Source organism: Patiria miniata, unplaced genomic scaffold (genome assembly GCF_015706575.1).
Source record: "Patiria miniata isolate m_02_andy unplaced genomic scaffold, ASM1570657v1 HiC_scaffold_16, whole genome shotgun sequence".
NCBI classification, from domain to species: domain Eukaryota; kingdom Metazoa; phylum Echinodermata; class Asteroidea; order Valvatida; family Asterinidae; genus Patiria; species Patiria miniata.
In genome coordinates, this window is record NW_024037054.1 from 10,099,012 (window position 1) to 10,112,760 (window position 13,749).

General features: G+C 40.6%; 1 protein-coding gene across 2 annotated transcripts in view; it reads right to left on the bottom strand.

Annotated features, from left to right (window-relative positions):
- The window catches only part of LOC119722960 (trifunctional purine biosynthetic protein adenosine-3-like), a 44,052-nt gene that overhangs the window by 3,306 nt on the left and 26,997 nt on the right, over nucleotides 1-13,749 (bottom strand). For both annotated transcript variants that reach the window (XM_038193387.1, XM_038193386.1), the window contains exons 12-15: nucleotides 8,303-8,551; nucleotides 4,990-5,349; nucleotides 3,273-3,401; nucleotides 1,216-1,352 (exon numbers count right to left, since the gene is read on the bottom strand). In XM_038193387.1, the coding sequence (XP_038049315.1) occupies nucleotides 1,216-1,352; nucleotides 3,273-3,401; nucleotides 4,990-5,349; nucleotides 8,303-8,551 (875 nt within the window). The remainder of the gene's footprint in view (nucleotides 1-1,215; nucleotides 1,353-3,272; nucleotides 3,402-4,989; nucleotides 5,350-8,302; nucleotides 8,552-13,749) is intronic.

The window sequence follows — 13,749 nt, forward strand, 5'->3', positions numbered from 1 at the left end:
GGGCTTATCTGGTGTCTAGACGTACATGTATGGTCAGGTACCAGACTATAATGCCGTTTCTTTTTTGGGTTACCGAATGTACGTCACGAACAGCGCCACCTTTTGTCAGTGTTTGAACATGTTAATGAGGGGGCCAAGTACATTTATGCTGATTAACCCCCATTAATGTCATTTTATACCATTTTATCACCCTTTGTCTTGTTACTTAGACGTGGAAAAGGGCACTCATCTCATCCTACTGAAATGTACATAGATTTTTTTCACCGGCCACCCAACTCCCATAAAACCAAAGGTGGAGGGGGGGGGGTGGGGATGGGCACCATCTTCCTATGGGGCGCTGTTCAAAGCGGACAATCATGGGCACTATCGGACAATAGGTGGCGCTTTTCATGGCAGCAATATTGTCGACATTCGCGTGACGTTCCAAAAATGGGCACTCCTTAACTAGAACAGCGAAGCCGCCATGGCTCGCTGTCGAAGGCAGGAAGGGAGGCTGAAGGTAGGGTTGGGGATGGGCATGATGGAAGGGGATCAAGATTCAGGATGATGTGCCTAGGTGTAGGGGTCAGTTTTTAAATGCCAACAAAAAAATCAACAAATGTCCTTACAAATACATGTGTACATGGGATAGCCGTCACCGCGTTAAATATGGGGAAATTTTCCATTGTTACGTTAATTAGGACCTAGTTGTGGGGACTTTTTGCAGCCCCCGCAGCGTCTTTGGTCCCCATATTACAATGGGAGAACTCGTGTGTAGTCCCCACAAATGAGGAACAAGAATGGTATATTCATGTAGCCACACCACCATTACCACAATTGGTATTACACAGGGTCGCATCTGCTTCGCAGCTTGCCAAAAAGGATGCTTGTGGAAAAAAGTGGACCCCCCCCCCCCAGCTACGCCGCTGGTTTAAGTACCTCTCTTTCAGTCATGCTATTCATTAGGTCCAAATGCTAGACAAAAATACCAACATGTTATCTTTGAATCCTGTACCATGATGCGATTCAGACACAATATCTTTTCAGGAATACTCCATTCAGATACCTTACATTTTGAGAAGACATCCAAACTTTGAAGATGGATATCTCAGGTACATGTACGTGTTTGACATGGTTCAATAAATGTGAACAAAGCTTATAGCCACAAAGTATCCTTCTCCAACTGCTTTTAAAGCAAAAGTTGTTTCTTGCTGAGGCATCAACAAGTTTCTGTACCTTGGTTGATATCCCAGCCTCCCTTGCTCTAGCCAATCCTAGCACACCATCTTTGTTGGATACAACCAGAACGATTTCAGCTTTGCTGTTAATTGCTGGGTCTTTCGTGTGATCTATCAGAGCCTGTAGGTTGGTACCTGTCAAATGAGTCATTCACACAATAGTCAATGGGAGTGATTCACAATATAGTGAATCATACACCCTTCATTTTTAACGTACAAGATCACACAGACACGAATGCATTAGGAATTCTTTTAATAAAAACCAACAATTATGACAGAAATACAAAATATGTTGGAGGTATTAAAACAACTTCACAAATGTGTAAGTCTTGTTGTACTAGACAAAATCTGTGGGCTAAAACATACCAAACATATCTGTTATTCATTAGGCCAATCGACATTGATTTTTAGGTTTTCATCACACAAGATTGAAAAAAAATGGTCGGGAGGGGAATTTATATTTTATATTTCATAAATTCCACTTCTTCACATTCAAAGTGAATTGAGGAGACAATGTCAGATAAACCTAAAAGAAGACACAACAAACATGAAAACTACTTGATATTAAGACCACTCAGCTGTTTAATGGCCTAGGGTTTGTGTTGAGAATTTAGAAAGGGTAATGAACCTCAGTTTATAGCAGACTAGGTTTACAGTTGACTGAGTGTTCAAACAAACAACGCAACAATTGGCCTACCCTTGCCTAGATGTCAAACTTTGAACTTTAAAAACTTTACGACCACGACTCAAGAGTACTGTACAACCACTGATTATAGAGATCAGTGTGTACAACACGCACTCACTGTATGGCGCGTTATCGTATCAATACCACATTGACTCGTCATGGTTACCGACTATACGATGACGTATTGCTTTAGCATAATAAATTCTGTATGGTGCCTAGAGCGTTGTCGTATCAATACCATATTGACTCGTCATGGTTCCCGACCGTACGATAACATATGCATTAGCACTATGAATTAGCGCAATGTGCTCAGTGTGCATGGTATGTCGTGCACAATGTTTGCATGCAAATCAGAGCGACCGTGCCTGTGGGTTTGGTGAGAAACTTGTCTGGAAAATACACTTTTTAAGAAAAAATCGCGGCGAGAGTGAAAATCGAGGCGGAAGGTGATGAAATTTGTGACCCTAAAACTTTTGTAGTACACGACAAGGACAGACACAAATTTGGCAGCAAATATTCTCTCTTTTTTTTACACAAAGGTTTGCAAAAAAAGACTTTGAGGGGTTAAATTCCTGTCCGCATGGAAAGAACAATTTATCAAAGTTATTCGAGCGTGATGTTGACCGATACTTCAGTGGGTCAAACTGCGATTGTAGGCATCCATGTTTGCTAATTATCGGCATTTTATACGTGAGTGCGCATGCGCGCAAGCTAAATGAGCGGCTGAAACATACGTGAATAAGCTGAAAGTAAGTTGTGTACGAGGTTACACCTCACCAGCTTTCACGGGTCACCCACTTCGAGGGCAAATGTACGATCTTTAATCCAAGTAAGCCTTTTGATAATAATTTGGTGGGGTACTTTTGGGATAAATGCAAATGATCCTATATAATGGCAAAAGTAACTATCGCCTAAATGAAATACATCAAAAAAATTCAAAGCAAACAACGTTTCAGTGTTCGAAATAACGTTAGGCCACCATCAAAATTTAGTTCATTTCTACCCCTACACATTCAACAGCAAATTACCACTTTGAATGATGCAGGTGTCCAAACACTTTCTTTCAAATCCATTTAACTTACCCTGTGTTCCAATGATGTAGTAAAATAATTGACAACATACTCTAATGTTGCCTAAGATGATGGTGTCCACGGAAGAAACTCTATACTTTTTAACTATCAACAGTTTTTCACAATACACCCTGTAGAAAAGGTACGCACTTATTTTTATACATTCCTTTACTAGAAAGGGAAAGGCACTTTGAGGTCCACTCTGCATTTGCTTTACCATTACACCATTATTTTACGTAGGGCCCCTTTTTTGTTTTAAAATGTTCCAACAAGATAAAATGTTGAAGCTGTTATGCATACCTGTTCCTGATATCAACACTGCCACTTTCAGCTTGTTTGTACCATTTGTTTGTTGCTGGCTCTTGTCAGTTACACGGTAGCAAGATGCAAGGGATGATGCTAACCCAGACACAGTAACTGCTGCACATCCTTCATTGAGAAAAAAAAATTGTAGAAACAAGGCCTTACCTTCCCAGCTTTGCGGGGGGGGGGGGGGGGCTTGACTTTGTCGCTTGTTGCTCGCTTTGTGGGCCTGTCGCCTTTTCGCAGGCCTATTGCCTGCTTTATGGGCATATCACCCGCCTCATGGCTGAGTCGAGCTAGTGCCCAGGAGATCAACCTTAGCAGCCTAATTTGCTTGAGCAAGTGGTTAACACACTGACACACTGAGCCTCAGCACTTTATAATGTAGCAGCGATATGGTATATTAATGAAACGAGGAATATGTTCATATGATTAAAGACAATTTACTGTTGATCATTTCTTAGAAATGTTGATTCAGTTTTGGGTAATGGAACTGAAAGTGAACCGGGTACCTGATGCCATTGTCAGTGCTTTAGGTATCAAGTTCCTGGCCCCACACAGGCCTGTCTGCTACTATTTCAATACTGTTCTTTGACCTTATTAAAGGAATAACTTAGTTTAAGGAAACCAAAATACATCAGGGAAAAGATGGGTATTGCACCAATGTCAATCTTAAAAATGTTTTGTCTGCCATGTAATGCCCACTTGCCGCATTCCCAGGGCTAGTAAATAAGCAATGGACCTTTTTCCCACGGCGCCGGCGGGTGTGAAACACGCCGTGGACTTGAGCTGCTTATGTTGGTTGGTGGGAGGGTGAGTTTGTTTCTGCATTCAATAGAGAACGATGAACAATAGAGAACAATAGGGTCCCCAATTCCCGAAGGGTCCCCAATTTGGCGATGTGTACAAAACATATAGGAGGTCTTCCTAAAATGTTATTAGACTACAAACAAAAGAGGGACAATAGGGGGTCCCCGATTGCAGGCATATACACACTTGCGTGGATGGGTGGGTTTGTTGGTGGACAGTTTGCATATTTGCGCATATAAGATCACACCCCATTCGTTTTCATTTTTCTGTACTCTCGAGGTACCGGTACAGCCGGGGTGCGCACACGGACAGTACCGTAAGCTGTCTTCACACGTTACCCGGCCGCCGTGGGTTGTACCACTTGGTACTTGTTACTTATAAATTGATAATTAGTCATGCATGTGCATAAATGGGCCCGGCGGCAAAAAGCGAAAGCAGTCCATTGCAAATGTACAGGGGTCCAAATAGTCGGGTCATTTTCTCTCAATTTGTCCAGGATTTGTTACTATTTTCCTTTAGAAAAACCCCTTAAATCGCAAGAAAGGCCAGAAAGCAATGCCTATGGTGATTTAAGGGGGTTTTCTCAAGAAAAAAAGCGACAAATCCTGGACAAATTGAGAGAAAATGACCTGACTATTTAGATCCTTGTACATTTTCAATGGACCGCTTTCACTTTTGGCCACCAGGCCCATTTATGCGCATGCGTGCATACTCATGAATTTATTAGTAAAAAGATCCATAATGTCAATAAGTACACAAGTTCTGTACACTAGTACTCTTTCAGTAGGGGCAACAGTGTTGACCAGTGTTATCATGTGGTGCATTAGCATGCATTATATGCATTCAAATTATATTAATGGAATCATTTAAGTGTTTTGTACAATGCACACTGTCGCTATCTCACCTGGGGCTGCATCTACAACTCTGCCAATATCCCATGCTGTCTCCCCTGCATCTGTCACCATCTGTGTGACTTCATCTATGTGACCTTCTGCTACCACCATAACTCCCCCAACTCCACAATTGAAGGTTCGTGCCATCTCCACTTCACCAATCCCTCCACAGGAAGACAGCCACCCAAACACTGGTGGTATAGTCCATTTACTCGCATCCAATTGGACAACAAGGTTTGGAGGCAAAATACGAGGAATGTTTTCCAGTAGACCACCTCCAGTGATATGGGCAAATGCTTTGACTTTACCAGACTGGATAGTTGGAAGTAGAGACTTAGAATAGATTTTGGTTGGTGTAAGAAGGGCTTCCCCTGTTTATAAAGAAGAAAACCAAATACTAAATTTAAATGATGCAGAGAATTGAAAAACAAGAAAGTGTTCTAGTTTTGGCTCACTAAATCATGTTCCTGTATTATAAGTTGATAGTTCTTCCATAAATTTGGCATTTTATATTGTATAAGGCTGTGTACATATCTAACAACCATGCCAGCATGTGAATTTGCATGGGCTTACTCTAGTGACTCAATACTGATGATCATAACAGGACAACCTGTTTTTATGCCAATCATCTGTGAAATCTGCATTTAAAATGTACTCATGGTTGTCAGCCATGCAATGTTCCCATTTATCTGCGTTGCAGTTTGGGTTCATCTGTGACGTTCTTTGCATCTCTTATGGTGTCAAGATTGGGGTGGGGGATAATCATCCTTACTTGCAGCAAAAGCTGAATTGCGAAGGATGCAGCCACATTGTGGTTGAGCCAAAGGCATGTAAAGGCGCCTTAGGCAACCGCCGTATGACCCATGTCTGATCAAGGAGCACAGTGAGTTTGAAAGTGTTGAAATTAACACTTCGAACTGGGTGTTGCGGCTGCCTAATCCACCTTTACGTGCAAGGGAGAAAAACCCTCATGGCACTGGAGAGAATCATCAAACAACTCTACTCACACATGGTCCGAGCTGGGATTCCAACCCAGGCCACAGTGGTGAGAGGCACCCATAAATTGAATGAAAACTAGGTTTTAGAGGCAACTAATAAAACAAACATAGGATCAAAGACATTGGTGAAGGCATTACCGTGTCTCACCAAGGTAGCCAACCGGGAGGACTGGGTAAATGGCAGTGTTGTGGGACTCGAGTCCAGGACTTGAACTCAAGTCTGTGTTGAGTCACAATTTTGGTGACTTGAACTTGACTCTTAAGTCACATCACTAAAAGACTCAGACTCGGACTTGACCATCATGACTCAGGCTTCAATTGTTATCATTTTGTGATAAACACGTTTTGGTGCCTGCATTCTGAACAAAAGTGTCCCTTTAAAATAAAACACCTAAAAAGATATAGAATTGCCTATGACTCGTGACAAAAAACTTTTTTTTTACGAATCTGATTTTGATGTTAATTTTCCAAAATTAAAGCAACACTAAAGAAAATGAAGTACATGAACCATACTGCACCGCCTGAAGGTGATGTTGCAAATAATGTTGGTTGTTAAATGCACCACTTCCAATTTCCAGCAACAGTACATAATCGCTTACATGTATGTGGGTCCATGCATGTCAAACTTGTACAAATGTGACTAGGACTTGGACTCATGACTAGGACTTAAGACTTGAAACCTCATGACTTGAAACATCATGACTTGAGACTCGGACTCGAGCCAAGTGACTCAAGACTAGGACTCGAGTGAAGTGACTGGGCTACAACACTGGTAAACGGATTAGCATGTAAGAGGTGTTTATGTTTAAAGGTTAGGTAAATCATAGGTTGAAGAGGCAGAACATGAATCACAGAGTGAAGCAGCATGGGGAATCATTCCGCACTTTGAACAACAACAGATACTGTGTTCAAGGAAATGAAGTACATATAACTACTGCTCCGCACACTCAATAATGCTCCTCACTTACATGTAACAGGGCTTGAATTGAACGACGGCCACGACGGCCAGTGCCGTCGTTGCCTTCTTACTGGCCGAGGTGCCCCACAAAAAATCCCTGTCTTCACGGCCAGTTTTGCCTTGCCCCATAATTACCTTGGCCGTCGTGCCCTTTTTGCAAAAACATCCATCAGCCTATTAAAACCACTACATTCCTTGATTCCAGTTGTTTTTCCACACATTGACAATATATTTCGATGCCATGCCAGCCCGATCAGTTGTCTTAATATCTTGCTGAATCAATCACACACGCGCAGTACGGCCGTGGCCAGCCGGCCAAATGCCGGTGATTCCCCACTGTACGATGTACACACACGTACGTACGTACACCGACAACTGAATCTCCAGTTCCTGTATGTGCCGATACTTCAAGAAGCGACACCCCCGCCGCAAAAATATATGTCTGTATTCGTACACACACATACCAGCAGGAGTACGTACGGCAGATCTTACGTGCAGTCAACCGACTTTCTTTTTCTCAGTGCTTGCGAATTGCATGCGCGGTACAGAACGCATTGATGTTCGTGTACGAGGCAAACTAGCTTGGGGCCGGGCGCAGTCAAAACAAGCGTGCACATGGCGTTTCGAATTCCGATTGTCAAAAGCGGACATTGTAAATGGCGATCGTGTATTAATTATGATTCCCTAAGAGAACAAAATCAACTATTAATCCACATTAAGAACATGCAGGTAGGTTATAGATAGAGGGAAGGGTTTCGAATTTTGAGGGGAATTTGGAGGGAAAACGACAACGAAAAAACGCAACACGAAAATAGAGATGGCGATCGCACGTCACCAACCATAAACTGCTTACAAAAAACGTAATTTCTATCCCCCAAAACTGTTCAAAATTACAGGTGCAATATAAGCTGAGAGAAGTCTGCTTTAGGTTGAAAAGGTAATTTTTTGAATGATAAAACTAAGTACCTTTGGCTCAAATTTGATCGAAACTAAAGGGGGCCCTAAACTACATGATCGCCGATATAAATTCGCATTTTTTTTAGCCGGCCTCTGTGCCCCTTCTGCAGATATTAGTTTGGCCTTGGTGCCCTCCCAACTGGCCTTGGTGCCCTCTATAATTTTGCTCCATTCAAGGCCAAAGTGGCCTTGCCCTAAAAATTCCCAAATTCAAGGCCTGATGTAAGTAAATAACTTCATTAATCACAACTACGATTTATTCCCATTTTAAACACAATGACGTATTTTGATTGGGGCTGAGCACTAATACATTAAAGAAAATAATGAACTTTTCAGAGTCACAATTTGCAATCACGACAACTGCAATTGTGAAGCAGTATGCAATGTGAAGTCTCAACACTAAGTTCTTACCAAGTGTAATATTGTCTTGAAATGGGCAGGCTGATGCATAACCTTGGCCCACTCTCTCCACAATACTCCTGACCATGCTATAGCCATTGCTATGGATACCTGATGATGCAATTCCAATGATAGCATCGCCAACTGTAATATCTGTTGTACGAGGAAGTGTTTGATGTCTCTCTACGGCACCAACACAGAATCCAGCCAAGTCATACTCCCCAGCTGCATACATGCCTGGCATCTCAGCTGTTTCTCCTCCTGATAACAAACCACACACAGACACGTACATGTCAGTGCACTCTGGTGGAGTAATACACACAAAAACTTCATGCACACATTCATGTCCATATGCAGCAATGCCAACACTGTCATTGTTAAATCAGTGAGGACTTGCTGCTAAATTAGTTAAACGGAGCACTTAAATGTAGACTAATCACCCATCTTAGGGCCTGTGAAGGGTCCACATGCAAAGTCTCACCACTACATGTGTATACATGGGTAATATTCACAGACCAAGAAACATTTCCTTGCTCTTGAAACAACAAGATTTATAATCCTATTAATTGGTATTATTTGTACCATTCCACCTTGAACAGCTTCAAATCACATTCAATGACATGATGTTTGTTGTGTCATCCACTAAAATAGTGTCTTCATCCCCCCCACAACAAAAAATGTTCAATGTTATTTCACTTTCTCAACTGTAAAGTTCACAGAAATATAAACAAGCAATCAAACCTTCTAAAAGTTAATGTGAATTATAAAATGTCTGCCAGTCCAACAAATGTAGCCATATTCACGACACAAGTTCAGGCATAAACATGAACAAAACCACCAAATACAAAAAGAAGTTTTGCATTTGTCTTTGTAACAAACGCAGGGTGATGGGGCGTGGAACTATTTTAATTGACATTGTGTAACTCAGTTGAAAATATGTTTATGCAAAAAAAGAAATTCTGGAGATATAAAAATAACACGAACGTATATGTATACATATTGACACGTGACTTCCGGTTTGACAAGATAACAGCATTACGGTGCTCATTGTCAATAATGAAACTGACATTATTTTTGCAGCAATGATCCCTAATAAGTACCGAATGATAGATTTACATGTATATTTAAAAATGCAAAACATAGTTCATTTCTAAAGTCTCCCTACAATAACTTCTGGTCTGATGACATCATCATTATGACACTTCGCAAGGTAAATTATTATTGTCCAAAGAATGGTAATATGGGCAATTTTTTAATATTTTGACAAATGTATTTTTAATAAAACAATATCAACTTTCTTCGAGGTGCCGCTAGAGGGCATCCTGTTAGACAATGATGTCTTGAGACATTTTTTTCGTTTATCATCCCTCATTAAACATTTTCTGAATAAATATTACTGCAGTAAAATGCTTCTGTTTTGAAATTATATTCATTTATCATGGCACTTCTGGTACCCTCGGGAGTAAAGATCAAGCAGTTTTGTACCCAGGAATAAAAAATGTTGCCCAAGGCCATCTCTACCACCTCACACACAAATGAACCTGGTAATCTATTCAGTTCAAGAGATCGCTTGTGATTTGATATGTGATGATGTCATGATGATGTAACAATTTCTTTCACATCTTTGGACAAGGGTAAATGTTTGTGCAAGGTTTCAACTTCATACCTTTGAACAGTTTGGAAGAAACTCTGTTTGTTTTAAAATCGACGCTTCTTTTGGTATGTTATTCACCCAAGTTTGACCTTCCTTTAGCCCCAGAAGCAAAGGTCATCAAGGCATGGTCTATCGGATCACAAAGTGTGAATATGATTCTTCATTTTGTTCATGAATTATGGTTGAAACAAAACGGACACTCTTTGAACTAAAATCAGTTGTAATTTGTCGACATGAACGTACAATACACACATTTGTGTATCGCTCTAGCATGTCGATCATCTTGAAGCAGAGCACATGCATTTGATCCAAGAATCACACATGAGTACACTTGGCTTATAAACTATCGTTCGCCACAAAATGTGAATACGTTGAGTCTATGCAGAAAAGTTGCACTTGATCGAGCGCACTCGGTCTGAGTCTAGCATGCTGACAACACGTAGTGCGTAACAAATTTTCTTATTGACTCATGAGCAACTATCAGCAATGCAAAACAACTTTTCCTATTGGCTGGAGGACAACCTTTTTTTTCTCCATGCAAACACAACAAAAAGCTTTATTTTCAGGCCTGCCAAAGGATCAAATGCCTGAGATTTTTTTTCGCAAATCATGAAAAGCCGGAATTCCAGCTATAGGTAGACAACTGGCATCCCTGTTGTTAGTTTATCATGCCCGCCCGCATCAGTTTCGCTGGCCGCATGGGAACAAAAAAATTGTATAAAGTCAATCCAGTCCATCCAGTCTGCCAAGCCCATCCAGTCTGCCAAGCCCATCCAGTCCTCCAAATATATAACTTTGAGGACCTGTGAATGTTTATTTCAGTCTTGTTAGTGTCACTGGTTTGCACACTGCTTACATCGTGCTGTCATGCATGAGCGACAAGCATTAACACCTCAAAATAACATGGGAAAAAAAATACACATACACAAGGAGAAATAAAGTTGCATTTGGGAACCAGTCTTTTGGGAATGGACAAGAGAGGGCATACTATGGGTCCGATTTAAATTACTTTCCGGATTATGTTGAAGTGGGAAAGTCATTATTGACAGTAAATTTAAACAAGGAGATTGATGTTGTTGGACAGATGATTTCGCTTGCAGTTTGAGGACATCAAATGTTTGCGAGGTGATAATGACGATACAAATTTAAGGCAGGAAAAGAGGCAAAGTATTTGCAAAGTTGTTTTCAAATTGTACTCGTTGTAAAGATGTTGATAACCATGCTTTTTTACGCAACCGGGCCGATGAAAACACTCGTCGTATTCGTGTTCTCGTGCCAACACAGCTTGTATTAAGCCAATTTTCTCCCAAAAAATACACATATTTTATAGAAGTGTGTAAATTGTGGTTGGGACTCACGAAATCTGCTCGTGTTAACCGTGTTCTCGTCCCGACCATGCTAGTAATAATCGTGCTCGACTGTATATCATTGCAAAACTTCTTAAAACATGTGTGCACCGGTTGGTCATCGGCATCACGGCCTAGTGCAGTTGGTTCCTATCCTTTCTGCTGGAGTTCTACCTAAGGATATTTCTAGTGATGGGAACATGCTGTGCATGCTCAAACATGCAATATGTATGTACGTATATATATGATCGCGCAATGATGAGCTTGAAGCCATGCTTGTAGCCGTGCGTGATGTACGAGTACATATATGTTCTTTTTTCTAACATTTAGTACAAAGACAGGATTGAATCTTTAAAGGTGAATAATAAGCTTGTTTTTAATGCTCACAAGGTGAGATATTTCTCTCTGGTCAATGAAAGTGCCTTTTCGGTGACGATGTTTTAATTTTTATTACAAATCCAATACTTTTTTGGTAATCCGAGTTGGTTAAAGAAGGGCTGCCTTACTGGACGTGATGGCATGCACTCAGGACCAGTTCCAGACTTTGTCAGAACTTATCAAAACATGATGTACATCATTGCAGGTAACCCATAAATTTGATATAGAATAATAATGTGGTGCTTATATAGCACCTATAGCACTTTACAATTATTATCCCTGTTCATCAGGAATGAGATCATTTTTCTGCAGCAGCTCGATTTGGTCTCTACCTTCACAGGTACCCATTTACACTGGGTGGAGAGAGGCAATCGTAGTAAAGTGCCTTGCCCAAGAACACAAGCACCATCAGGGTTCGAGCCCACGTACCACGGCACATGAGTTGAACACAGTGTCACCATTGGGCTACAGCACCCCACAAACTAATAATAAAATAATTGACACCGGGAACTAATAGTGGGGCTGTTAAGGTCAAATATATAATACAATTGTGCACTTTGTGACTAAAGCATGAAACTTCGCATGTTGGTGCTTCATGCCATGATGAACACCTAACTTTTAGCGTTGGGTCTTGAAAAAGTTGGGGTTTAAAGTGTTAGTCTTATAAATAACTATAAATACTGTATATAGGTCACTGACCTCTGAATGGTCACCAGAGGTCAAGCATGATATTTTTTTTCACATCTGATCATTATTTCCATGGCCTGAAGACGTATGACATAAACTTGGGTCACAGGAAAGTGGTGTTTTCAAGAACAATTGTTATAAATAGTGTATGTAAAGGTCATTGACCTCTCAAAGGTCACCAGAGGTCAAATATGAAATGTCTCCACATCTGAACATTTTCTTCATGGCATGAAGAACCAACATGCAAAGTTTCATGCTTTAGTCACAAAGTGCACAATCGTATCACTCAACAGCCCCACTATAAAGGACATTGTTGGCATTGATATTTCATAACATTTATTTTATGACGCCTTAACTAAAGTTTGAATTTCTGTGTAATTATCGCGCAAATGAATTTTTGGGTACAAAATTTGGTCTTTAAAAATCCACCTATTTGGGCCGGAGCACTAATCGTTATTCCAGTGACATGCTTCTTTTGAACGAGTTGCATGTGCACATGTGTGCTAGGATTGACAAATGTGTAAGTCTAAACCTAGTCATACATCTTGACCAGTCATATATTGACAGTTCGGCTCAAATTTCATGGCTGGGAAATTCCACAAAAATATCGTAAATCATTTATAGCATTTTGAAGCTTATTTAGCTTATTATTATTGAAATATAGTTTAACAGTTCAGCTGTTACTTTTAGCTGAAAAATTAAATAATAAGTGCACAACTAAATCAATTTGTCTGACACCATGGTGTTTGCAGCAGATTGCCACTTTGGCCAAAACATGGATAAATAATTTCCTTTTTTTAAATCAGTACCTTTTATTATGATTAAAATCCCCTGTATGATTATACGTTTTGTTTTGTTATACCACGGTAATAGGTTGTGAATTTTTATTGGTCGAGAGTGGAGAGTGGATCACATGACATGCCACAAAAATGCATGAGCGATGTACCCCACGGGGTACATTACCTTGATCTTCCGCTAGTATGCTATGACCGCCATTGTTGTTTACATCGTTCGTCACTGTTTGTCTGCTTTTTTAAACTGTGCCAATCTTGCTGTAATTTCACTGTAATAATGTCAGCAGATGAAGCAGGTCGCCTCCAAAGAAGAGGTTTCTCTCTAGTTCCACAGATGAGATCAGAAATTTGATTTTTGAACAGGACAGCATCAGCACGAAAAAAACATACGGAAAATTCTGTGTGAATGGTTCGCCAATTCTGCACCACAACAGGAAGAGACCCACAGTTTCAGATGTCACCAGTGACAGAATTTACAGCTGTTATCTATTACTGTGGTATAACAAAACAATTGTTGCCTGCTGTGATGGGGTCCATGGGTTTTGTACACCCAAGGGGGCAAATCTCAACACCATCTACCCTGTCACAGCAGGCACCAAT